General features: G+C 48.2%; 1 protein-coding gene across 26 annotated transcripts in view; it reads right to left on the reverse strand.

The window, feature by feature from the left end:
- Positions 1-16,379, reverse strand: part of TPM1 (tropomyosin 1) — a 30,269-nt gene extending 13,890 nt beyond the window's left edge. For 2 of the 26 annotated variants that reach the window (XM_059699308.1, XM_059699316.1), the window contains exons 1-3: positions 16,135-16,374; positions 15,248-15,373; positions 1,391-1,524 (exon numbers count right to left, since the gene is read on the reverse strand). In XM_059699308.1, coding sequence (XP_059555291.1) covers positions 1,391-1,524; positions 15,248-15,373; positions 16,135-16,248 — 374 coding nt within the window. In that variant the 5' untranslated portion in view covers positions 16,249-16,374. Of the gene's footprint in view, positions 1-1,390; positions 1,525-10,427; positions 10,720-14,924; positions 15,051-15,247; positions 15,374-16,134 lie in introns of those variants that run through there. The other 24 variants (XM_059699419.1, XM_059699429.1, XM_059699438.1 and 21 more) reach the window with 24 other exon arrangements.
- Positions 16,380-26,182: the final 9,803 nt, after the last annotated feature.

The following is a 26,182-nucleotide window of genomic DNA, read 5'->3' on the forward strand; positions in this document are numbered from 1 at the left end:
CAACATGTTACAGATTTATAGAATAACAATTCATGTTAAAATGGGATTCACTGACCAAAATCTAAGTAGGCAGCAAGATAAAGCAGCCACTGTTTCTGATGAAGCCCTACAATATGCTTCAGGAGACTCGAGTTCTACTCTTGGCTCAGCCGTAAGTTGGCTGCGGGATGCTGGGCAGGCCGGCCAGTCTCTGAGCCCTAGTTTTCTCATCTGTAAAATCAGGGGACTGGAGTAAAGATCCTGACATTCCTTTTTACTCTGAAGTCTAACATGGCCAGATTCAGATCATCACCTTTTAGGTTCATTAGCAAGTGTATTTCAGGAAGAAGTCAGCCACAAAACCACTGGTATGTGTAGTGTACACTGTTCAAGATGGTGAGTCATCTTAAAGAATTCCAAAACTCTTGGTTAAAGAAGAAACAATAAGCAGCAGTGAATTATGAGCTGAAAACTTCAGCTAAAAAGCTTCTTTAATCCTACAGTCTGAAATCACTCTTTACCCATGTGGCAGGGAGCAGAAAATCACTTCCCGGAAGAAGAAATGGACAAAATGATTGACTGCGTTCCCCTGCCGGGTCCCAGCCCAGATCTGCAGTGTTTGGAGCCACCACACTGCTGTGTCATCCCTTAAGCAGTAGAGCTCTCTCTGGTCTCAGGGAGTCTTTCTCGGAGTGTTCCTACGCGATATGAATGCATTAACTTCAACAGCTGAGAAAATGCCTTCTGAAACACATGACGTTGTGCTGGTCCACGTGGCCACGGTCTTCCTTCACTACCACAAAGCTGGATCTTGGAGCAGTAAGTCAGTGGGAGCAAGCAGGCTCAGAAGAAACAAGTATCTGATTGCATTTACATGTGCGAGTGTCTTATTAGCATTGCTAAGCCCAAAGCAATTTGCTTTTGCAGAACACATTTCTGTTTTATCTGTGTTTTCTCTTCCACCTGTTTGTTGGACTCTGCGACAACCGACAGCCCATTTTTACTTAAGCCTAAAACAGTTATCTTTTTAAAATGCCTCATTGCTCCAGGGCCAGCAGGAATGAAGAACCATTATGCATCCCTAGAATTTCTTGTTTACACGTCATCTCCCTTGTTGGCTGGTGAGCTCTATGAGGACAGGAAGAGGGTCTTTTTCTTCTTTGTAACTAACTCTGGAGTTGAAAGCCCCTCTGTGCTTTATCTAAAAGCACCCATGTTAAATAAACAAAACCAATAACTCCACCACTAATATTAAATGAACAAAACCAATAAAGTTACACCTGGGTTCAAAAGAGAAAATGATCCCACCCAGAGACTGCAAAATTCTTAAGCCCCAAGATCAGAGAAGCCCTCCCGGTCCACCTGGAGGAAAGGCTGATGCTAAAAACCGGGCTGGGTGAGACGTCCTCACCTCTCACTCTCATCTGCTGCCTTCTCAGCCTCCTCCAGTTTCTGCAAAGCTGTTGCCAGACGCTCTTGGGCTCGATCCAACTCTTCCTCAACCAGCTGGATGCGTCTGTTCAGAGAAGCTACATCGGCTTCGGCCTAGGCAGAGAGTGAAAGGCGTTCAGAGTTGGGGGAAGTGAGGGTAGTGCCTTCAGGAAGTGGCTGAGACTGAAATACTGATTTCAGATAGGAAGCCAGGGCCTTGTAGTGAGCTACCCCTAAGTGCACTGCAAGCTCTGGTCAACCTGGGAGTTCCTGGACATGTTCGTACATTGTTTTACACACGGAATGTCCACATTTGTGTATATACACATCCATACACACCATGCTCACTGGGAAGACGGGACATTAGCAAATGCTTTCTCACTTGGCTCCTTTCTTCCATAGATTTCAACACACTGGCTTTCCCTGACTGTTAAAGGCACTAAAATATTTCAAAATTCAGTGGCTCTAAAATATATAGCATACAGACACCACTAAATCCAGTACCCCCCTCCCAGCCCCTTTTCAGAAATCCCTTCAGAGTAACTAGCCACACTGGAATGGGACCAAGACAAATTTCCCAAGTGTTTCCAACGTAAGCCTACTGGAATTCCTCCCTCCCTCCCTTCCTTAAAATTTAAATTCTTTATTGTTTAAAGTATTACATGTCGTTCCCCCCCCCCCCCCTCCCCCCAGACCTCTCACCCGCCGTTCCCACCCTCCTGGAATTTCTTACAAGTCAAGGTTGCTACAAGAAAAATTTCAAATTCCTTAGGTCAAAAGCAGTACAGATACTGTTTTATCTGTATCTATCTCTGAAATAAGATGTTTCTTTCTGGGGGATTCAATGATCACCTACTGGTGAAAGCATTGTTACTACAAGCCTCAGAACACTTGGAAGACTGATGGTCTATTACATACACTTGTATTGGTAGCTGTTTAAATACTATGCATGCAAACAGCCCTGGCCAATACTTCTCAGTGGTTAGAACATTTGGCCTGCACTCCCAAGGGTCGTGAGTTTGATTTCCAGTCAAGGGCACGTACCTGGGTTGCAGGTTTGATCCCTGGCCCCAGCAGGGGCTTGTGCAGGGAACAACCAATCAATGTGTCTCTCTCACATCAATATTACTCCCTCCCTCCCTTCCACTCTCTCTAAAAAAATCAATGGGAAAAATATCCTTGGGTGAGAATTAACACACACAAAATAAATATGCAAGTGAGATACGGAATTTATTAATCTGGTACTATTTCTTCATTCTCATCCATTTTAAATGTCTGCTTATCATGGGGTGATGGGGTTTTCAAGACACATGGAAAGTTTTCTAAAAATTACAACACACACTTATGGGCCTATGCTGGTTCCCTATCTACATTCCTGTCTTCTTTACTCAACCGTAAGCTTCTTATGTACAGGGAATCAGGATTCCCTGCACAGAGTATGAGCTCAGCAAATGTCTATTGAGTAAAATGAGTAAAACCAAGCTAATTTAAACAAAAGCAACTTTCTTAGCTCATGAGCACATGATATTCACAGTCTGAAATGCACATACAGTTAGCGGGGGGGCTGTGATTATGGCCTTGAATCAAAGGAATACAAGAACATTCAGCTCTCTGCTCATCTGTGCCAAGTTTTGTCTGGGAAAGGTAAGTGATTAGGGCATTTGGTGAAGGATTTGATAAAAACATTCAAGTATATTTTCATCTTGTCAAAAATTACCTATGTAGTAAAAATTGGCTGATGGAGGCAGGGAGCAGTGGGAAACAGGAAATGAATCTGAGAAGGATGGTTTACAACTGTACTGGCCCACAAAGGAGATCGTAGGTACGCAGCAAGGAATGGGCCCCACTAAGTCTGACCTGAAGGGGCTGTTGGACTTTTTGGAGGCGGGTAAGGGTAACAGGGATAACACATTCCTTAAGTATAAGGAACTGTCTTTTTAAAGTCCTCGGCCCTATTTTTTAAAAATTGGGAGAAGTATACACTAAGGGTACAGTTTTGGGTCAGGTCTGCTTTCTTCATTTTTCTATATTTTCCATGCCCAGTAAAATTCAATTCTTTTATGAACAGGGAAAACAAGTAAGCAACTTTCAAAGTTGAAAACAAAATGAAGAGCAAAATCAAGCAAACGAAAACCCTTAGTAGAGAGTACAGGTCATATACTCAAAAATGCCCCCCCTTCCTTTCCTAATCCTATATAATAATCCTATATAATAAAAGGATAATATGCAAATCGACCGAATGATGGAACGACTGGTTGCTATGACATGCACTGACCACCAGGGGACAAACACTCAATGCATAGCTGCCTCCTGGTGGTCAGTGAACTCCCACAGGGGGAGCGCCGCTCAGCCAGAAGCCCAGCTCATGGCTGGCAAGCGCAGCTGCGGTGGCGGGAGCCTCTCCCACTTTCATGGCAGCGCTAAGGATGTCCGACTGCCAGCTTAGGCCCGCTCCCTCTGGGAGGAGGGAGCGGGCCTAAGCCATCAGTCGGCCATCCCCCAAGGGCTCCCAGACTGCAAGAGGGCACTGGCTGGGCTGAGGGGCCTCCCCACCCCCAGTGCACCAATTTCGTGCACCAGGCCTCTAGTTATTAATATAAAGGCAGGTACCCTTGTTACAGGTGGTGTGGCCAGAGAAACGTGAACGAAATTTTTAAAAATGCTTTTTTTGTTTTGTTTGTTTTTTGTAGCCACCACACCAACTTCCCAGCTCCGCTTTCAATCTGGGCCCCAGCCCTCAGGACTTTGTACTCATAGAAAGGGGGCTGTTTAGGATCTGGGGAGAGAAACTTCTGGGTGACAGGCCAGTCTAGGTCAGCTTCCCACACAGGTGGGGCATTCGAGTGTGTGTAAGGGGGCAGTACCCCATGTTTAGCTCTGCCTCTGCACACAAGATCTCTCTCTTGAGAGGTCCCTCTATCAATATGTATCTTCCCTCTTATTCTACTCCCACCCCCCCCCCCCCCAACACACACAACCATTCTTTCCTTTAGCTCTGGACACGGTTTTATAAATGTCATTGACTATTTTCTCCCCAGGAGCATTTTATAGGACCTTCCACCTGACATGACGGGTTGTATCCTATGGAATACCAGCCAACAGGACCTCTTATAGGACACAAAAGCAATGACTGGGAATGGAGATATGTTCCAGGAGCCAGGACTGGCACGCACAGACAGCGGACCTATGGGTGGTCTGCAAAACAGAGGCTTCGATTGTTTAGCTGGAAGGGCTAGCTCATCATCTAGCTAGGCATCATCTAGCACAGTGGTTCTCAACCTTCTGGCCCTTTAAATACAGTTCCTCATGTTGTGACCCAACCATAAAATTATTTTCGTTGCTACTTCATAACTGTAATGTTGCTACTGTTATGAATCGTAATGTAAATATCTGATATGCAGGATGGTCTCAGGCGACCCCTGTGAAAGGGTCATTCAACCGCCAAAGGGGTCGCGACCCACAGGTTGAGAACCGCTTGTCTAGCAGTTCCCACAACCGGCTGAGGGTCAGAGCCCACATGGAGATGTGTATTAAAAACATAAATTTCCAGCCCACATCCCTAGAGATTCTGCTTCAGGTCAGAGGGGAGGGCAAGAATCTGTACTATAAACAAGCAACCTGTTCCACTCCTCCACCCTCTCCGCCCCACCGCCTAAAAGACGCTGGCCAATTCCATGGGAACCACTGTTCGAGCTCTCCCTTCACAAGGAAATAGGAAGAGGGTGGGATCTCTGACCCTGAATGCTGAAGTAGGCTCAGGTCCACAGCCATCGGTGGGAGACAAGACTAACATCCCAGTTGTCTGACTCCTTGTGCGCGGCTCTGTCACTTCTCCTCACGGCCCCTGGGCCCCCATGGGAGCCCTGGAACTGGTGGTTCTCGTCCCTGGAGTCTTCTCTCTTCCAAAGCCAGAGGGGGAGGTTCTCTACAGCCACGCCCACCCCAACTCCCCAACCCACAACGGCCGTGAGTGACAGACACTAACCAGGACTAGGAGACCAGTTGCTGTATTCAATATCACCCACTAAACAAGTCCGCTCAGTCCTTCTTGAAATAAGCTGTGGTATAAAACTGAAAACCCCATCAAGTAACACTACAGTGATGGCGAACCTTTTGAGCTCGGCGTGTCAGCATTTTGAAAAACCCTAACTTAACTCTGGTGCCGTGTCACATATAGAAATTTTTTGATATTTGCAACCATAGTAAAACAAAGACTTATATTTTTGATATTTATTTTATATATTTAAATGCCGTTTAACCAAGAAAAATCAACCAAAAAAATGAGTTCGTGTGTCACCTCTGACACGTGTGTCATAGGTTCACCATCACTGCACTAATAGGTAACAGCTGGCATTCAAACACAGGCTTTGCTCTCAACCCCAGAAGCCAATGTCCGATGCCCCAGAGGTTTCAGAGCAGGACCAAGGTGCCTAGGGTACAGCCTGGACCCGAGAGCAGTATCTGGGGTACATCTGTCTCTATGTAAACTTCCCCTGGGAAAAACCTGGACTCCCCCTGGTTCTCAGGCCCTACCATACTGGTCTGATCACAATTCCGTTTGGTTCCCTAGAATTCACCTCTTTACGTTTCCTCCCCTGCTCCACCTTTTATTATTATTATTATTATTATTATTATTATTATTATTATTATTAGGAGGGAGGGGGAAAACATGTTCTGTGTTCAAAAGGCCCACTAGCTTTTATTTCCGGTTTGTATTTTCTAAGTTTGGAGTTAGACACTTTCTTTTTTTTTTTTTTTTAAATATATTTTATTGATTTTTTACAGAGAGGAAGGGAGAGAAATAGAGAGTTAGAAATATCGATGAGAGAGAAACATCGATCTGCTGCCTCCTGCACATCTCCTACTGGGGATGTGCCCGCAACCAAGTTACATGCCCTTGACCGGAATCGAACCTGGGACCCTTGAGTCCGCAGGCCGACGCTCTATCCACTGAGCCAAACCGGTTTCGGCTAGACACTTTCTAAGTTCCTTTCATCCCAACATCTGGGCAGTCTACTTAAGACTTACCCTGCTGCTGCCTCTGCCAGCACAAGCCTACAGCTCCATGGCCAACTGCCTGTTATTTAAAAAGCAGATATAAATAACAAGGCTTTTGGGAAGGGTCAAGACCCAAGATGCAAATTATTTCCAGGCATGGAAATCACTCTTAGTGTGCTGGGTTAGCTGCTTCTAACAACAGCCTGTGTGTTGATGCTGCTGGCGAAGTCTTTCAGTTTGGGATGCTGGTTTCTTTTATTTCAAAAGTGCTATTGTGTCCCCACATGTAATGAGCTACTCAGAAAAGAGACTGCCCTGGTAGTAAAGGAGACCAATTGTCTTCCTGCAGATCTGTTGTTAAATAACCCTGAGGTGCCCCTACCCTTGTGAAGTGCCTTAAAGTTAGTTGCAAGGTCAGCCCTATCTCCTCCCTGGTGCCCCCTCCCCCAAAGGTATTAGCTACCTCTACAGAAAACATGGGCAGCCCCCCCTCCCCCCTGCCCCCGACACACCCCATCCCAACAAGGTACTGCACAGAACTCAAGGGCATGCCTGCCACACTATAGCAAAATATTACTCCAAACTCAGATTTGAAAGAAAACTTTTACCAGGCCTATATTTTCAGGGCATCCAGATGTTTCAGTCAACACAACTTAAAAAAATTAAAAAAACAGTAATTGTGACTTAAATAATTATAGGAGAATATTATAATGTCCTAAAAACGAATCCCCTGGAATATATTCCCAAAGTCCTGCCTGAACCACAGTGGAGCAAGCGATGATCAAAGGTCAGGCCCTTTTATTTCATGCGAACTGTAGTTTTACAGCGAAGGTTTCACCCAACTTGCTGTGTAAGACCAAGCGACTCCAGCCAAGTTAAACTCCTGCCCTTATATGGTAAGGAAAGGGGGAAAACACTGATGACATTAAGGGGCACTCCCATGGACAGCAGATAAACACAACCTCCTCTATCTGTGCCAAGGCCTTTAATTTATGAGGCATGTTTGTATAATGAGGGAGAACGGACATGAACAGGGCATTGTCGTGCCTTTGCCTTGCCTACATATGAAAGCAGAAATTGAGAGTATACATTCCAGTGACTGCCACACTGGGGGTGCCAATGTGAGCACAAAATGCACCCTCAGTGTCTTGGCCTCAGAAATATTTACCCACTCTAAAGGAAAAGGGCTGGAAATTTTGTGAACTGGTTATTTCCATGATTTAATAAAATTACAAGTTAAGAATCTACAAGTTGCAATTTTAAGTTTCCTTGTTTGCTGGATACTATTCAGAAAGGAGGAGGACTGGCTACTTCTTTCCCTTTGATAATGACAAAAAAACACAAAACAAAACAAACCCCCCCCCCCCCAAAAACAAACCAACCCTCTTGAGTCATAACACCTAAAGTCAACCATTACATCAAACCAAATAGCCTCATTCCAACAATTTGAAAGGCCCTACACACCTTGGAAAAGCAAACCAGTAGGAAATAAGGAACCGCTGATTTTCCCAAGGTAAGTGCGAGTATAATAGGGCCGATTAACTACAACCTCTCTGAACTTTTGAGAATCTGAATTTGGGCCAACTCTTCAAATATTTTTTTTTGCAGCGGCTTATGGCTTTGTCCCTAACCTCTATCTTCACTGCCAAGAGAAACTGGGAACACCAGTTGAACTCACAGCAGTGTCTGACAACTAACAAGAAACCACCTTGCATCAGCTATCTTTAAGTTCCATTTTCAGAAGCGAAGAACAGCTCTCAATCAGAAATTCTCTCCATGGCCTGACCCAGTCCTCAAGTTGCTGTCTTAAAACATTCTGTGTCCAATCACCCAGAAAGGCTGTTTTCAAAAATCACTTTAAAAATTAAAGCTATTTAAACTACTTTTAACGTAAAGCTTTGAAAAGGAGGAAACCATTACTTTTAGACAACGGGCACTGGAAGATCACTTACAAAAAGCACAAAAGAGAAGGTGAGTATAAGAGTAACATAACAACATGCCCTTCCTACAATTTATCTTCTGTGTCTTACATCAATCCCTAGGCCAGGAGTCAATAGAAGGCTCTCCTATACAGGACCACATGTTCCCTTTCTTAGCAGGGTGAGGGGATTTCTACTGACTTCACCATTAATACCACATCAACCCACCAATCATTCTTTCTAGGCTGCCCGCACCCGCTCTTCCAAGTTCCAAAAAGAAAAACAAATTGACTGAAAGCATTTAAATGGAGTGTTTTAAGACAGCGGTCACCAACTGGTGGTCCGTGAGGTCCGGAAAGTTGGTGACTGCTGCAACCGCTGTTTTAAGATAATGCTGGCCTGGCCAGTTTGCTCATTGGTTGGGTGCTGACTTATGACCCAGGAGGTCAGGGTTCCATTCCCAGGCAGGGCACGTGCCTGGGTTGCAGGCTCAACCCCGGTATGCAGGAGGCTGCTGATCAATGATTCTCTCTCATCACTGATGTTTATATCTTTCTATCTTCCTTCCTCTCTGAAATCAATAAAACATATATATATTTTTTAAAAAGATGAGCAGGCTATTTCCAAGATCCTTTGACAGGGAGGGAACCGGACTGGAGTATGAGCTGTGCACTTTTAATTCCAGCTGACACAGAGCATCTATTCTATGTGCCTATCACCACTGTAGTTTCTTGACACACACTAACTCCTTTCACCCTCACAAATGGCAGGTGTTATTATCTACATTTACAGTTAGGGAACTGAGAGACTGAGACTTTGCTCAAGGTCTCATAGGTAGTAAGTAGTGACGATTCAAATCCTGGCAATCAGGATCCAGAGTGCTTGTTCTCATCCATCATGTTGCATTCGTTCTAATGGTTCAAGGACAGCCAGCCAGTCAGAGAGGCAGTTGGAATCAATTTATAGCCAGTCAAATTCAAAGACATCCACGGGACTACTTCTGACTTGTCCTCTAAAGAAAACTTTTTGCTTATTGATTTTGATTCCTGTCTGTATTTTATCTGAAATTTCCTCTAGTTAGGCCGTCCTCTGAGAAGCTGTTTGTATATATTTTATGCAAATACATAGTTTCTGCAGCCAGCTGCGTACTTAAGCAATAACAATGTACTCAGCTGAGAATAGGCCCATATTAAGCACAGCTGGACACCATATTATCGCTTGTCATAAAATTCCCAAGGTGTTTTGAACATCCTGATTTAAAGCGCACTCACACACATTCAAAAAAATCAACAAAGGACAAATGCCTGAACTACCTCTGAAATCCTGTTCCTGTGTGCTGGACACACTTGCCTTGGCAGAAAGAAAGGAAACCAGGTATTACACTCAACATGGGGGAGGGGGAGGCAGGCAAGAATACACCCAGTAACCGTTCACATTCAGCCAACTTTTCCCCAAGACTCAGTAACAAGGGAACATCTATCTGTGTAATTTGGGAGGAGGGATGGTTAAGAAAGGGAAATTGAACGGGCAGCAAGCTAAACAAGTCAGAACCTGGGGCCGTCAATGTCTCCTCCACCAGAGAAAGGGCTCCCAGGAAACGAAGGGTCAGTGGGGATGGCGGAGCTCAGCATCCCCGGGCCCCAACGCTTGGCAGAGCCTCACACTGGACCTGCAGACGCCCCGTCCCAAAGGAAGGGATTTCCGAAAGGATTTCCCTCTCTCCTCCCCACCCTCCGAGTAAATAACGCCAGCAGCACAAAGTGCACCTTCTGGGGGACTCCAGACACTCGGACAGGACGCAAACACCCCAGACATGGAGCCCCTTCTGGGAAAGGGCTGCTTCCAGAACCTTCTCAGCACCACCCATGCTTCCCCTCGGAGCTTTTACTTTAGACCAGAGACGTGGAATGGAAGGACAGACAAGCACGCGCACGGCCCCTCCGCAGAGCCGGCGCCCTCCGCCAAGGTGCGCACAGGAGCGCGGGGGAAGGGGTCGGTGGGCTCCAGAGGCCCGGCGGCGCGCGAGGAGGCGCCTCCGGGTGTGGGGGGACTGGGTGCTGGGGGGGGGGGTGTTGGGTGCTGGGGGGGGGGGTCCCTTACGGTCTCCCTCAGCTTCCTCTCGTAGTCCAGCTCGCGCTGCAAGCTGCCCGCGCGCTCCTCCGCGGCGTCCGCCTGCTCCTGCAGGCTGCGGATCTTCCTGCGCACGGCCTCCAGCGAGCTGCTCCCCGCCATCGCGCGGGGCGGCGGGCGGGCTGCGGTGGGAGAGGCCGGCTGCTGCGCGCTGGCCGCCGCTGCCGCACTCCCGAACGCCCGGCCGCCCCGCCCAGCCTCGCCCGCCGCACGACGGCGGCGCCCCCTGCGGCCCCGGACCAGCCCGGAAGTCGCGGTCTCCCGGGCAGCGCAGGCGAACCGCGGGCGGGTGTGCGAGCGCCGGAGGCGGGCACGGCGGGCGGGGCGGGGCGCGCGCCGCGGACCCCGGGAATTTGCAAACCGCGGGAGGCGCCGCGCATGCTCGCTGCAGCGGGGAGCGCACACGGAGCACCTGGCGGACTGGGTGGGCCCTGCCGGGAAGAGGCCACCGCTCCAGGGATTTTACTTGGATTCCCAGCGCCGCTCCCCGGCTCCCACTAGTCCCGGGTCCCGGGCCACGGGCCTGGCCGCTAAGGGCGATGGTGCCCCCTGCTGGCGGCGAGAGCGCTCCGCATCCTGTATTCCCAGGCCCAGGAGAGAGAGCTGAGCGAAGGGTTTGGGGCCTGAATGTGCCTCTAAGGGACTCTTCCTCCTTGTAAAGAACCCCAGAACACAAGATTCTAACCATAATAGACCTACTCCTCCAAAACTCACGAAGTGAAAACGACTGACATGTTTCATGTTAAACCTCCTGTTTTAAATGCAGTCTTCCCAGGTTAGAATCTGGTTCCTAGTTCTCTCCTGCTGTGTGACCTTGGATAAAGAACTCGATTTCTTGGCTTCATCTGTAAAAGTGGGGTTAATGGTAGTACTTTCTCATTGAGCTGATGTCAGGGCTATGACATAGTTAATGTAAAGCGCCTAGCACAGTGGTTCTCAACCTTGGCTGCACATTAGAATCACCTGGGAATCTTTTTAAAATCCTGATTTCTGGGCCTCATCCTCCGGAAATTCTGTTTCTTTGTTACTAATGTTGTGGCCCCACCCCATAACAAAGAAACAGAATTTCCGGAGGATGAGGCCCAGAAATCAGGATTTTAAAAAGATTCCCAGGTGATTCTAATGTGCCACCAAGGTTGAGAACCACTGGCTTAGCACACTATCTTGTACATACATTAGTTAAGAACTCAGATGATGGCTTTACTTAATATATACCCAGGCATTGTCTTAAGGGTTAGGCTGGGGCCCATAACCAGCTGTGTACCCCAGTCCCTCTGGAGCTCACTTTCCTGTCCCTAAAAACAACCCTCTCAAGGGTTCCTTTTGGTTACAGCCTCCGCTGGTTTTAAATTAGCCTCCGAGATCTGGCATCTGACCAGTGCTGGGCTGGACTGGGTTGCCTTTAAAAGGCACAGCAAGGAAGGCTACAGAACCCTATGAGAGCCCTAGCAACAGCCGTGTGAAAACCACTGTGGACAATTGTCTCTGGGAACTGTCTTCTGCCAATTTGCCCCTTGGGCTGTGTTTTAAATGCCTGCAAGGCTCAGGGCTTTCAATCCTCACCTTTCCCAAAGGAGGCCCTTCATGTCAGTTCCTGATATGTTGAAGTGTGGGAATAATGAAGAAAAAGAAAACAGACTTGACATCCCTCTCCTCCTCCATAGCCCTCACAAACCTCCTTAGCTTTCCTGAGTCCTTTCCTATGGACTCAGCCTCTGTGCGATCTCCCAAACCCCAGCATGGGCCCTCACATCCTGTAGGGGGAGCCTCTCGCTCTGTCTCACACAGTTCATCTGGCCAGGCAGGAGGCTAGGTCTCCACCCCTAAATGGGCCCCCAACTTTGAGGGTGGGCAAGGGAATGGCTGAGAGCCTCCAGGAGCCAGGGAAACTGCTGGGCACTTGCAAGTGCTTTAAGCAGCCAATGAGTGACTTATTGTCCTGCTTTTCAAGCACCGCGGAAAGTGTTTCAGGTGAGTTCATTTTCATGCTGATGTCATTATAGGAGAGTGTAAGGGCAGTTCTCAGCCATGGCTGCACCTTGGCGTCCCCTGGGTATTTAAAAAAATGTTAATGCCGGGGTTCTACTCCCAGAGATTCCGATTGAATTGGCCTGGGGGATAGCCTGGATTTGGGGTTTTAAAACCTCCCTAGGTGATTCTGTTTAGATAAGGCTGAGAATCACTCATTCAGAAAGCAAAGACTGACAGGGATTAAAGACTCACATACTGCACATCTCAGGTGGATACAGTTATGGGGCCGAGGTTGGGGGCCAGAGAGAAAACGGAGCCCTAGATCCTCTTCAGCCTCACGTAGGTGGGATGGCAACACAATATGCAAAACAAAACCACTGGGGATGCTACCTCAGGAATGGCCGCCTTTTAAGTTAGGAAGAGCCCACTTCTGGAATAGGATGTGTAAAGTATGTGGGTAAATTAGAAAAATGTTTTTAGTAGTAGTAGAAAAATGCAAGACTGTTCCACAGTTCTCAACTACGTACGGACAAGGTAATGACAGGGAAATGTCCTATCACAGAGGTAATATAATACTACCTCAGGAAGCTGACCTCTCCCACCTCCCCCTTTCTCTAGTGACAACTGTCTCGTCCTGCTCAAGTCAACTATTTTTTTACTAGTTAGGAATCACTCTAAATGTAGCGTTTATTCACAAACTTCTTCAACATCCCTACAGGTTCCCAACAACATAAAATGTCTTAAAGGGAAAGTGATCAAAATATACTGCCAAAAAAAAAAAAAATGTGTACCATATTAGGGACAGTTTTCCAGTTGGAAAGAAAAATAAAAGAATCCAAACAGAGTTCCAAAAACCTCCCTCCAGTGCTGGCCCCGCCCCTTCCCCCCAGCTGGCTTTCAATATCCTCTTTTCCACTTCTGCCCACCTCATTCCTAGGCTCCCTTAAACAAGACTTCAGTAAAGACCTACAGCTCTACATAGTCACAATAATTATTATCTATTTTTCCTTAAGAATTGTAGTATCCTTTTTTGCCACTTGCCTTCAGCCTTACTGGGCTACTTTCAAATTCTCTGCATTCTTTACCTTATAAGGAATATCTCTCCTTGATCTATCAGCGGCTCTTTTGAAAAAGCTAAATAAACGTCCTGCTGGAGAATTTGGGGGAGACAGACACCCTCCATTTAGCCTCACAGAGAGCACACATCTGATCTACATTATAGGACGCGGGCAGAGTTATGCGTTCTTTGGCTCTTTTTCTAAAGCCAGGTAGTTTGTAACTTAAATATTTGAGCTCAATCAGGGCTTTCCTGAACCCCCTTTCCAGGAACCTTGATTTTCACTGAAAAAAAAAATTTATTTTTTATTTTTTGCAGATTCTAAATGTCCCAAGTCTGGATTTCTCATTTACAAACACACTTGGAGATTAGATTTCAAGCCTTTCATACCACAGAAAGCCTTTACTGATTTCGACCCAAGACCCTCCAGCAATTTGCATGTTACTCTCAGACAAAATATTCTGCCAGTTGCACTTGGTAGTATAACTTGTGGGCATAGTTTTTCCTGGCGCTCATACATTCTTGGAATTGTCCCCAAGGAATTCTTTCCTAATTGGGCCTCTAGGCTTAATTAGCTTCTAGAACGGAATCCAACGGTGTGAAAAGAAGTCCTTTGGAAATCTAACGCTTGGCTCGACTGACACAGCACAAGAGGCAAGCTCTTCAGCTAAAAGGATCCCTCCAAAGGGCAGTGAACAGAGTGCTGATAGAGCTTTTGCCTGTTTGCATCACCCCTGAAACTATGTGGTGGTTGTCAGAAGGCTGACAGGTGGGGGTGGGGTGAGCAGGAGGGGCAGGGGGCAGCTAGCTCACTATACCATATAAAGCACTGAGCTATATATAACCCCCAGCTTACTTTTTGGATCTAGTGCCCTCAGACTGCAGACCCAAGCAAGTATCATCTTCCCAGGCAGATCTTAAGGGCTGAATTAAGGCTTCCCTGCTAAGAAAGGAGGCCTCGGGGGTCTCTGTGCCCCACCATCAAGCTCAGCCTTCTAAGCAAAAGTAGCCCCAAGCTATTCCTTTAATCTAGAGGACAGGCCTCTGTCCCCTGACTAGACACACCACTGGCACCAGGCCTCCCCACCCACCGGAGATGGCAAAAGGAAAGAAAGAAATTAGGCATTCTGTTTGCACAAACCTTGGTAAGGACACCTCAGAGGTTTTCTGCTACCCGGGAGGCAAGGTTCACCCCAAGTTCAGCTGCTGTGAACTCCCAGCTCCTCACCCCCAGACCCCAGGAGTGGGGTCAAAGAAGGAGAAAGAGAGAGAGAGGAATGGATGAAATAGGAAGAGTGTGTGCAGTAGCGGTCTGTCTGCGGCAGCACCCAGCGCTCTGGGCCAGGGCAGGGCGGTGTGCAGGTGTGTCTCTGGCCCCCTGGTGACTCCAGAGCGGCCGCGGGCGGGAGGTGAGGGAGGCAGTGTGTGCAAGCACTTACGTCGGTGGCCTTTTTCTCCGCCAGTTCCAGCTTTTCCTGGGCATCTTTGAGAGCCTCGGAGTATTTGTCCAGTTCATCTTCTGTGCCCTTGAGTTTCTTTTGTAGCGACACCAGCTCATCTTCCAGCTGGGAGTTGGCCGTGGGGGACGGGGAGTGGGGGGGTGCGGCAGGCAGCGTGATCCCGCAGGGGTGGGTGTGGGTGCACAGAACCAGAAGGACAGGGACAGCGGGACAGAGAGAGGGAAAGACAGGGAGAGAGGGAGGGAGGGAGAGAGAGAGAGAGACAGTTAGCCATTCGTGCGCCGAGCCGCGCGCCCCGGTACCTTGGCGGCGGTCTCGTCGGCTGCCAGGAGGCTGTCCTCCGCCTTGTGCAGGTCCTCCAGCACCCGGTCCCGCTCGTCCTCCGACGCCCGCAACAGCTTTTCCTTCGCCGCGATGTCCTCCTCCAGCTGCGGGGCAGTGGCGGGCGCGGGCGGCCGGCACGGACCGGGTGTTAGACACACACACAACACACCGGCGCCGGGTTGGCTGGGGCCCCTCCGGCCCGGGGCGCCCCCGAGTTTAGGTTCAAGGGTCCCCAGGTACCCTCCTCTCGCTGGAGCCGGAGGCGAACCGCGGCCCACCTACATTCCGACCCCTCCCCCCAGGGCCAGACTCCTGCCCTGAACCAGCGGGCTCAAGCCCACAACTTGGGGTGCAGAAAAACGCCCCACCTTCCTGGCCTTCGGGCCCTACACTCTATCCCGTCCCATCTTTGCTCTTAGGGATAAACTCCATGACCCTAGCTCCCCCTCTTCCATCCCCCCCGCCCCCGCCCCAGTTCGGTCCCGGTTGAAGGGTTTATTCTCAAACGTCCAGAAGAACTTCTAACACTTGCTGGACTTGATTCCCTGCAATCCCGCACCCTTCTCACCCCCACGGATCCAAACTTGATTCCTGATGCAGAGAATCAAGTGCTTCTAGGGCTTGGACGGACTTCGGGGGCTCTGAGAGCCATTGAGAGACATGCACGTCCTCAGACGAGAATGAAAAGTTAGAATAAGCCCGAGTCTTGCTCTCCTCCTCCTCCCCCTCTCAGACGCGCGCCCCTGGCCGTCGGGGGGCGGGGGGCGGGCTCCCCGAGTCCTCGGGGTGAAGGGCCGGGAAGGGGTGTCAGGCCGGGCCCAAGGGCTCAGGGACCCGGGCGGGCTCGGGGCGGGGAGGCGCAGACCTGCTTGCTCCGGTCCTCCGCCGCCTTCTTATCGGCCTCCGCCTGCTCGGCTCGGTCCAAGGCGTTCTCCTTGTCGAGCTTCAGCATCTGCATCTTCTTCTTGATGGCGTCCATGGCGGCGGCGGCGAGGGGCCCGGGGGCTGCGGCGCGAGCGGCGAGGCGAGGCGAGCGCGCGGAGGGGCGGCCGAGCCGGAGTGCGAGCGCAGCCGCCTGCTCCTTCCAGATATGTACTTTCCCAAGGGGACGACCGCATTCCTCAAGACAGCCAATACTTTTTTGGAAAAGCTTTTCCCTCCTGCCCCCTCTCCCCTCTCCTCCCTCCGCCCCCTGCGCCCTCCCCGCTCCTCCCGCGGGGGCTGCGCGCCCATTCGCTGCCGCCCGCCAGCCTCCGGGTTGACGGTGGATATGACTATATATGGGGACCCGAGCCGCCCAGGCGGCGGCCGGCCTGGGCCGCCCTGTGTCCAAACCTGCACACCGGGGAGAGGGTGTCGGGGCTTCGCTGGGGCCGAGCCGGGGCCGAGGCGCTAACCTCTGCCCGCTGCGCCCCCTCCTCTGGGAGCCGGCGCCCCGCCATGAGGGTCGCCAGCCCAGCCGCCCGAGTCACAGGAGCCCGGGGGAGCGGGACAGGTGGCAGGTGTGCGTCGCCCCCCTCAGCCGCTGGGCCCCGGCGCGCTCAGCACCAGCCCCCCTCCCGCCCCTCCCCGGGGTCCCCAGCAGCCTCTGACCCGGCACCCAGGCCTGAGCGCTCCGGGCATCCGCCCAGCGCTCCCAAGCGTCTCAGCTTGACAGGTTTCCTCCTGGGCGCTCACTGTCCGGGAACGGACCCGGAGCAGAGAAAGAGTTGAGAGCAAGACCTGGGGCCTCTCCCGAGACTCTCGCTGCTGGTGTGGGTCAGAACACCCGGGAATCTGTCTTCTGCGCGCCCTTCCCCTCCGAGAGGGCTAGTCAAACGCTTTAGGGACACAGGACCCAGCTGGCTGAGTTCTCCGTGTGTCAGTGCCTGGCTTCCGCAAGGGGAGGGGATGTGGGTGGGTGGGAGTTGAAGGTGAAAGAACATGAGTGTAGACTCAGGAACTTGGTCTCTGGTCTCTGTCGCCTGCAGCTGTGTGACCTGGAGGCGGCAGCCTCCGTGTCTCAGTTTCCCCATCTTTAAAGAGCAAACGCTTTATAATTTTTCTTGCACTGATTTTAGGGATTCGGCCTCTTGCCATGTTAGACGCTCAGGTACCAGGTTGCCAAGACGTGGGATAAATGTTAACCCAGCTAAGTCGTTGCCTCCACACACAGTCATAGCTCTGAGGAGGGGTAGGCCCAGCTCTGCTGGGAGGCAGCGGGATTTCCTACATCTCGCTCCTCCCAGGCCCCAGTGGGGAGAGCCTGCTCTTTTCCAGGCTTCGGTGGGAGGGAAAGAAAGGGGCTGCCTCAAGGCCCTGACTGAGACCGGCTGAGGCGGAGCTGGTGAGGGTCTCGTTAACAGTCCCCACAGAATAATTCACAACCTGTACTACACGGATACCGAATATTCCCTGGACGGTATCTGAGCAGATTAGGCAGGCCAAACAACTTGTAAGTCCTTCAGAGAAAGATCAAGTTCCTCTCCAGGATTTTATCAGGTTTCCTCCACTAACCCAACTGCCCAGGAGGGAAAACATACCCTGACCTAATGGTCAGAACAGTAGATCTGTGTGCCCACGGGCTGCATGGCACAGAAACTCACCAGAGCCCTTTAATCGCCATATGTCAACCCAGCCACTGCAGCACTGACAAAGTTCAAGGCCTCTGGGCAATATACAGGATCACAGGGAGCTGAGTCCCCAGCATGGAGCTCAGCATAGGGGGTAAGAGTAGGGACTCAGGAGTTAGACTCTGCGATCGAAACCTGGCCTAGCCTCATCCTTCCTTCGCCATGTTACAACCTTTTTAAGCCTCAGTTTTCTCTTCTGTAAGTAGGTGTGAAAACTCTTCCCTCTTAGGGTTGTTACAAAGATGAAAATGAAATAAAGAATGAAAATCGCCCTAGCCGGTTTGACTCAGTGGCTAGAGCATCAGCCTGAGGACTGAAGGGTCCTGGGTTTGATTCCAGTCAAGGGCACATGCTCAGGTTGCAGATTCAATTCCCAGTAGGGGGCGTGCATGAGGCAGCCCACCAATGATTCTCTCTCATCATTGATGTTTCTATCTTTCTCCCTCTCCTCTCTCTGAAATCAATTTATATATATATATCAATTTTTATATATATATAAAAGAATGAAAAGCATTTTGTCTAGCACATAGCAAAGTGCTCAGTAAATTCTGGCTGCTTGGGTGGCAGAGGGCCAGTCATTTCTCCTCTCTGGGTTTCAGTTTTCTCATCCATAAAATAAAGCAACTGAATTAGAGAAACTCTTGGAGGGACCATATATTACTGACTTTTATTCACTATGTCTAACATAGCAGAGGAATGCGTTAAAGTTTCCTTGAATGAACAGGCAGGGCACAATTCATTAAACACACCATTGGTGAGCACTGACTAATATACCACCATAGTATATATCTCTGTTCCACAGACAGGCACTAGCTCTGGGATCCTCAAATGAACAAGACATACCCATGCCCTCCAGGGGATCCAGCATGAATACGGGTATAGGAATTCAGAGGAGGAAGAAAATGACATGACCAGGTCAGAGCAGACAGATAAAGACTTCTCTGAAAAGAGGTGTTTGTTTTTTTGAAAAGCGGTGGTTTTTAAACTGATTTTAGAGTAAGGGTAGTAGTTTGTTAGAGAGGAGGGTATTGTATAAGCCAAGGAAAGAAAAGGGAATGTTTGATGGTGGTTGAACAGGTTTATTTGGGGGTGAACTGGGATATGAGGCTGGAGAGGTATATCAGGGGCATTTGGTGAAGGGACTTGAATTCTGGATTCAGACCTTCAGGTCTTATTGTGAGATTCTCTTCCCTGCCCCTCTCACCCAGGGCTATGTTTAGAGGTCGAAGACCATGGTGTCCAACTGTGGATATAGAGTTGAACAGAACTAAAATGTAAAATCTCTGGGTGTAACATCATTGGTCCTAGACTAATGGGTTAACACAGCAGGTCCTTGGACTCAACCATTTCCATTTCACCGCTGTCGAGATTCTTCCCCATAAATAGCCTGACAGCCAGCCAGACCCAACCCAGCTTCATGAACTGCACCACTCATGACCTTTCTATCGCCAAGAGCTAGGACAAGCAAAGCATGACTTAAACAACAATTTCTTCTGTACTAGACAGGTCTCTCAGTCCCTGGATAGGATCAAGAGAGGTGGGCTGGACAGCCATGTGCTATGACTGGCCATGACTCCAGGACAGATCCAGAGGCTAATCTGACAACTAGCGTGTAGCCTGTCAGGCAAAGATGGACTGGGACACTCTCAAACTGCAGCTTGAAATAAAGAATGTGGAAAGTATGAATCATTAGCTGAGGTTGCTGAAACAAAAAGGCTTTGCAGTCTTGAGCTGGAGATGCCTGTATGAGAATGGTTAAGGCTACTCACAAATATTTAGGCTTTCTGCCTAAGCTGGCTCTTGGTAGGATTGCATATTTCTATCCACCCTTCCTCAATTAAGTTAGGTATGGCCATTCAATTTGCTTTGGCCAAGGAAATGTGAGTAGAAGTGACTTATGGTGGAAACTTAAAGAGTTAGCATATACCTCACCACGTTCATTTTTAAGATTGTGGCTGCTCTGTCATTCTGGGTTCCCAAGTGGTTATAATCAGCAGAGATCCCCTGTCCCCTCAGCTAAGCCTTGGTGGACATGTAGCAAGAGCGAGCTATACACCTTTGCTATTTCAGATCACTGAAATATGGGGCTTGTTTGTTACCAAAGCATAACTAGCTTTTCCTGACTAATACACCACCATGCATTAACTAAGTGATGAGGAAATAGAGAAGTCTGGTTATAAAGGAAGGGGAAGGAGACTGGAGCAGACATAGCAAGATAAACACAAGCACCACTGAGAGAAAGAAACTGGGACACTATGACCAAATTTCAGTTCTAGGGGTCCTTATTATAACTCCATTTCTTTCCTGAGTTACATGAGAGAGTCTGTGTTCCATGGGAGGCCCTGAGGTTCTATGTCTAAGAAAAATCCAGGAGATTTCCCCCAGTGTTTGGCATTTAGTCATTTCTCGATAAATGTTTGTTGAATGATTGTTTATTGGCTATTAGCCATACAAATAAGTAGAAGAAACAGTGTCTTGGAAGGAAAGATTTAAAAATTAAGCTCTGCCCAGCTGGTGTGGCTCAGTGGTTGAGCATCGACCTATGAATCAGGAGGTCACAGTTTGATTCCTAGTCAGGGCACAAGCCAGGGTTGCAGGCTCGATCCCCAGTAGGGGGCATGCAGGAGACAGCCTATCAAAGATTCTCTCTCATCATTGATGTTTCTATTTTTCTCTCCCTCTCTGAAATCAATAAAAATCGATATTTAAAAAAATTAGGCTCAAAAGACTTATTTAAATTAAAAATATGGACTCTATATTTTATTTTCTGAAGAATGAATATAGGTTTTGTGATAGGGTAGGACAAATGTCCCACACATATTTATTGGACACCTTTTGTGTACAAGGCATTTAACTAGATTTTATGGACTAAAGGAAGGTGGATAAGAGATGGATCTGTTCCTCCAGAAAAAGTATCTATCTATATATATGTTATGGGTTAAAACTCTCTTGCTGCGGGGGCAGGGGGGGGGAGGTAGGGGTGGGGGAGTCATTTAATGTGTATTTTCAACCGTGTTACCATGGTCCTAAATGCTACCTGGGCTCCCCTATGGCTGTGAGGATCCCATAGCTCACGTGTTCCAGGAGAACTTTAACAGTCAATATACTACTGCCCCTGCCCATATAAGAGCACCCATACTTGCCATACCATATTTCCCAATATTTGTTTGGAAAAGAGTCAGCACTCACTTGAATATATACATTAAGGGTTGTTTGTTTAAAAACAAAACAAAAGCCTCATTACCTGATAGTCACACCTTGTTTAACAACAAGAGCTCTACCTGTGTTCCGTGACTCCCTCCGAGTCATCAGTGCTGACTCAGGCAATTAAGGGCAAGTGAAGAATCTATAATTAAACCCAGAGACAATTGCTTCTTCCACTGGGTTCTGGAATGCAGCATGTTATGCTCAGAGCTCACTGTCCCGCGGAACAAGACACAGCGTGTTCTCTTCATATACGATAGGGTTTTCTTTCCCAAGGATCTGTGGTACTACCATCAGGACACAGGGAAATAGGTCTGCTTCCAGGGAGGCGCTGGCGGACGCCTTTCTCCATTGCTTAGTGACACATGGCTGGTTCTGAGACTTCTGCGAGGCCCCTGAGTATGCTTGCTACCTGGGTGGGTTTGCACAGGCAAAATGGTTCTCCCAGTCCAAAAGGCAATGAACTTCCCCGCCTTGCATCTCACCTTCTGTCTTTCAACAGTAGCAACTATGTAGCAATTGAGTCAAGCCGATGTGGGTGGAATTGAACTGTCTCAGGAATAGCAGTATTGCCTGTGTATGTGAAGTCTAAAAAGCACTTGCCAGTTTATTATCGCCTCACAGCCTCTTATGGCAGCACCAGGAGGCCTGCTAGTGTTCCCACTTTATAGATTAGAAAGCCAAGGGCAGTGGCTGGCTCAAGATGAACCAGCTGGGAGGTAGCAGTGCAGGGACAAGAGCGAGGATGTCCCAGGTCCCAGGGACAGGGCTCTTTGAATTAACCATTGCCCAGTCCGTTTTTACATGAAGGTTTGATTTCATATTGTTATGCTAAGTGCTGAGGTCCCAGAAAAACCTCAGTGTATTGTTCTTGGATTCCCAAAGAAACAACCCTGAGGACTGGCCGTGAAAGACATGGGTTTATTAGGACTTACATGTACACCAGAGGCGGCTGGCTGGTGAATTTGACCACCACACCAGCTACCAGCGCTGCACTTGAACCACTAAGTCCCATCCGGTTGGCCAGCTGGTGCTATTGTATTGTCGCCACCCAGAGGTTCCCAACACAGGGCTTTATAGAGTACAGAAAACAGAGAAAAACAGGGCACGCAGGCGATCTAAACTCTAGCTGTTTACAATCCAGGCTCACATCTACGAGCAGTTTCTCGTTGGCCTTTAGCTTCTGGCCAGGTTCCCAAGGTCTCACAGCCCGCTTACTGATGGCCTTCACTATATGTCCCGCACGGTGGGACGGGGAATTGGAGCATGGGAAGGGGCCCGTGCTCCCATTCACCATTCACTTATTTAAAAGCAACACATTATAAGGTGAAGGGGAGACGAGAGGGGGCTGCAAGAGGTCTTTTCTACATGTGAACATGGTTAAAAGGTGAGAGTAACGAGGCTGGGACTAAAGGGGTGTCTTACCCTGCCTGGGCCAGCTTGGGACTGCATCCCAGGCTCCTAAACCCAACCCCACACTCAGCTAATGGGAGAAGCTGGTGAGAAAGTATGGTTGGGCCAAGGACATCTTTCCTACTCGTGTGTTTATGGCCCAAAATGGGACAAAACAGGATATGTTCACAAAGATAGGAAGGCAGGTATGTTCATTTTGTCCCTGGTAGCTTCAAGGGAGAGTTTGAGGCAATCGTTAGAAATCTATACGTGTGTCTCTCAAAACCCCTGAGTTGGCCAAGGAATGAGCCCCATTAATCAATCCAGGCAGAACGTTTGGCGGGGAAATGAAGACAAACAACATGGTCAGGACAGCGTGTAGTGCCTGCTCGAGCCACGGCCTGAGCCGAAATGAAAGCATCCCCAGGCTTTGCAGACCCGAGACCTGAGCCAGCCTCAGGGGCCACATCGAAACTCTGGGATGGTTTTAATCATCACTTCCCAGCAAATCGACATTCCTTTTGTATTGGAGGCCACCTGTTCATCTTTATATTTTTATACTTGGTTCTCAGGTTTCCAATGATGCCCTTAACAGGAACATATGTGAACGTGACCTTCGCAGTCTCCTGGGTGGCAAGCAGAGCTCTCTCTACTCTGACTCTGCAGACGGTGAAACCTGATGCAAAAACGCCATGGACGTGGACAGCCCCGGGGCCTCCTGCTCTAACTGACGTCTTCCTACCACTCATCTCGCAGGGCCACTGTGTTAGCAAAATGCAAAATGGGGATTTCTGAAATTTTGTTCCAGCACCTATGCCAGACCCACTGCCAAAAGCTTAATTTGGGGTTGATGCTGTTTGGTTTGGAGGACTATGGGTAGGCCCAGGTTACTGAAAATAGACAGCGGACTCCTTGTTTTTGTGAAAAACCTTTCGTGGCTGACTAGCAAACCCCTTCTTCCCAAGTACTTTCTACTGGGACCCTGGCTTCTCCTTCAGATAGCCTGCTTTTCTTAAGTATTAAATGTATTGGGATAACAATGGCGAATAACATTATATGGTTTTCAGGTGTATAACATAATTCTACTTTATGTGTGCTCTACTGCGTGCTCACCACCCGAAGTCTAGTTTCCTTTTGTTACCATGTATTTGTACCCCCTTTCCGATCCCCCCTCCTTCCCCTCTGGTAACCACCATTCTGTTGTCCGTATCCACTATTTCTTGATTTAGTAGAAATTGGTATTTCTCAATAGAAATGCTTCTTTGCATAGGTTTTCTCCAGAGGCCTCTTTCCACCTCAGTAACTTCGGTAGAGAAGGGAGTCAGACCTTTGTGCCTGAGGCAGAGGAAACTTCTCTTCCTGAGGTCCCGCTGCTCAAGGAGGGAGCTGGGCTGCCGGCAGGGTGCCAGAAGAGGCTGGTATTTTTAGCACGGCCTTCTTTCCTTACCAGCACCTGCCATGATCTGTAACCCAAGGGGCTACTTAAATGCCAGCGAGATGACTGAGGACAAGGCAGCCTGAGCTAATGTCCTAAAATACCACCCAAGGGAGGCTTTTCCTGTGGGAGTCAGGTCGTTACCAGCTCTGTTTCTTTCCTTGTTTTTCCCCAACCTGCGGAGCTGGTACAGGTCCCGGCTGAGATGCGTGGCATCTGCCTTGGGAAGAGGTTGGAGAAAACCCCTGGATCGGTGTCCCTCGATACCAGACAGTTTTGTTCTGTTGATTCTGCTCTTGTCTCTTCTAACTTGTCTTTTCCTCTACTGTTCATGCCAGATGGAAGCAACAAGAGAATGTCTACCCATCTTTCCCCGCAGCAACATTCTCTCTTGATAGTCATACAAATATATGAAGAGGAGGAACAAAGTCCAATGAATGGTCTAGCTCAGACAGTGGTGATGGGGATGCAAACATCTTTCTCGGAGCAGATATAACTCATTGAGCTCTTTATCCTCTAAAGATGGGGCAGGCTGGAAATAGAAGTATGTTCTCAAGAAGGCTGATACATTTGTGGAGGACAGATGCATCATGGGTCATGAAGGATAATGAGAATGTCTTAGGGTGTCTCTAATCCTGGACTTTGACATCAGCCCATACTATCCACCGCATTCCGTGGTGCCACTGTCAGATGTGCAATCCTGGGCTGATAGATTCCAGGGCTAGCCCGCTTTGGAAGATTTTATGTGCCTCCAATAATTTCTCGGGCTACTCTAAATTCTCGCAGATGCCCTGAAAGGCCTGGTTCTAAAGTTAAGCGCTTATTTCAAAAGGAACTGAACCAGAACTTACATATCTAAATAGGTTTTGTGCCCTTTACAGTGGTCAGTTTTCATTTAGTTGAGTGGAAAATGCAAGCAGTGAGTCATACATACAGTGGTATAATGCAGTAAAAATTATATGTGTGATATACAATATATAGCATATACATGTATATTATATACATTTACACACACAAGCATAAAAAAATTTGAAAAGTTGCACATCAATCTGATAACTGAATTCCCTTCCTCTGAGGAGGTGGGCGGGGGATAGGATTGAATATGGCAGACAAGTATTGCCATATCTTTAAGGTTTAATTTGTATAAGTAGTATATTTTTATGAATCACATAATTAAAATGTTAGCAATCTCTTATTTTTCTTTACTGCTATTTCAAAATATATTTCTGAGTATTTTACAGAAAACTCTAGAGAGCTTATAATTGCACGAGTCGCTCACAGGAAGGGAAATTCACTTTGGCATGTGTACTACCCAAAGGCACACAGCAATTAAAAATCAATTAAAAAATAAAGTAGTTGATCTCCTCCAGGGCACCTAACTGGTTTTTTTAAGTGCCAATTATTTGTCAGGCACAACACTGGGCACCAGACATTTAAGGAACAATCCAGCATTCTGGCCTTCCATGAGATTCTTTATTTCTGTACAGCTTGTGGCAAATTCAAAATTTTAAGCTACTCACTAGAACTGCCGTTACTGCTATTTTACAAGCCACCCAATAAAACTAGTTTTATGACTGCTGGCCAGTGTGCTCACTTGGTTCAGCAACATCCTGTGCACCTAAAGGTTGCTGGTTTGATTCCTGGTCAGGGCACATGCCCGGGTTGTAGACTCAATCCCCAGTAGGGGGCATGCAGGAGGCAGCTGATTGATGCTTCCTTCTCACACTGCACCGATGTGTCTCTCTCTCCCTCTCCCTTCCTCTCTCTAAGATCAATACGAATATTAAAAAATTAGTTTCATTATTTTACCATCCTGTTTTGGACTAAAAACAACATGCCTCCAGCTCAATCACTTTTTCAAATTTGCTGCACCTGGCTCCTGATGACTAATGGATATTTCCAAAATGCTAAGCTGCCTTCAAAGGATAAAGATCTGACTCATGAGGCGAAGTTAAACAAATGGTGCTACAGAGTCTAAAGAAGAGAGGCTGTAAATGTGGAGCTCAGAAATACTTTTGGAAATAATACAAATAAAAGAACATACAGCAAAATGTTGGCTACATTTTCCTTAGATTATGGAATTATGAGATTTCTGAAAGACTTTTTATAGTTTCCAAAGTGTAAAAAATGAACATGTTTTACTCTTATAATGATAAAAATTAATAAATGTTCAAAATCTCCTTTAACCATCAGCAACGATGTAAATATGAGGCCTCCCAAAGGGACAGTTTTGAAAGAGAGAGGCTTATGGCTCTGAATTACTTGTTAGG

Source organism: Myotis daubentonii, chromosome 1 (assembly GCF_963259705.1).
Source record: "Myotis daubentonii chromosome 1, mMyoDau2.1, whole genome shotgun sequence".
Lineage (NCBI taxonomy): Eukaryota > Metazoa > Chordata > Mammalia > Chiroptera > Vespertilionidae > Myotis > Myotis daubentonii.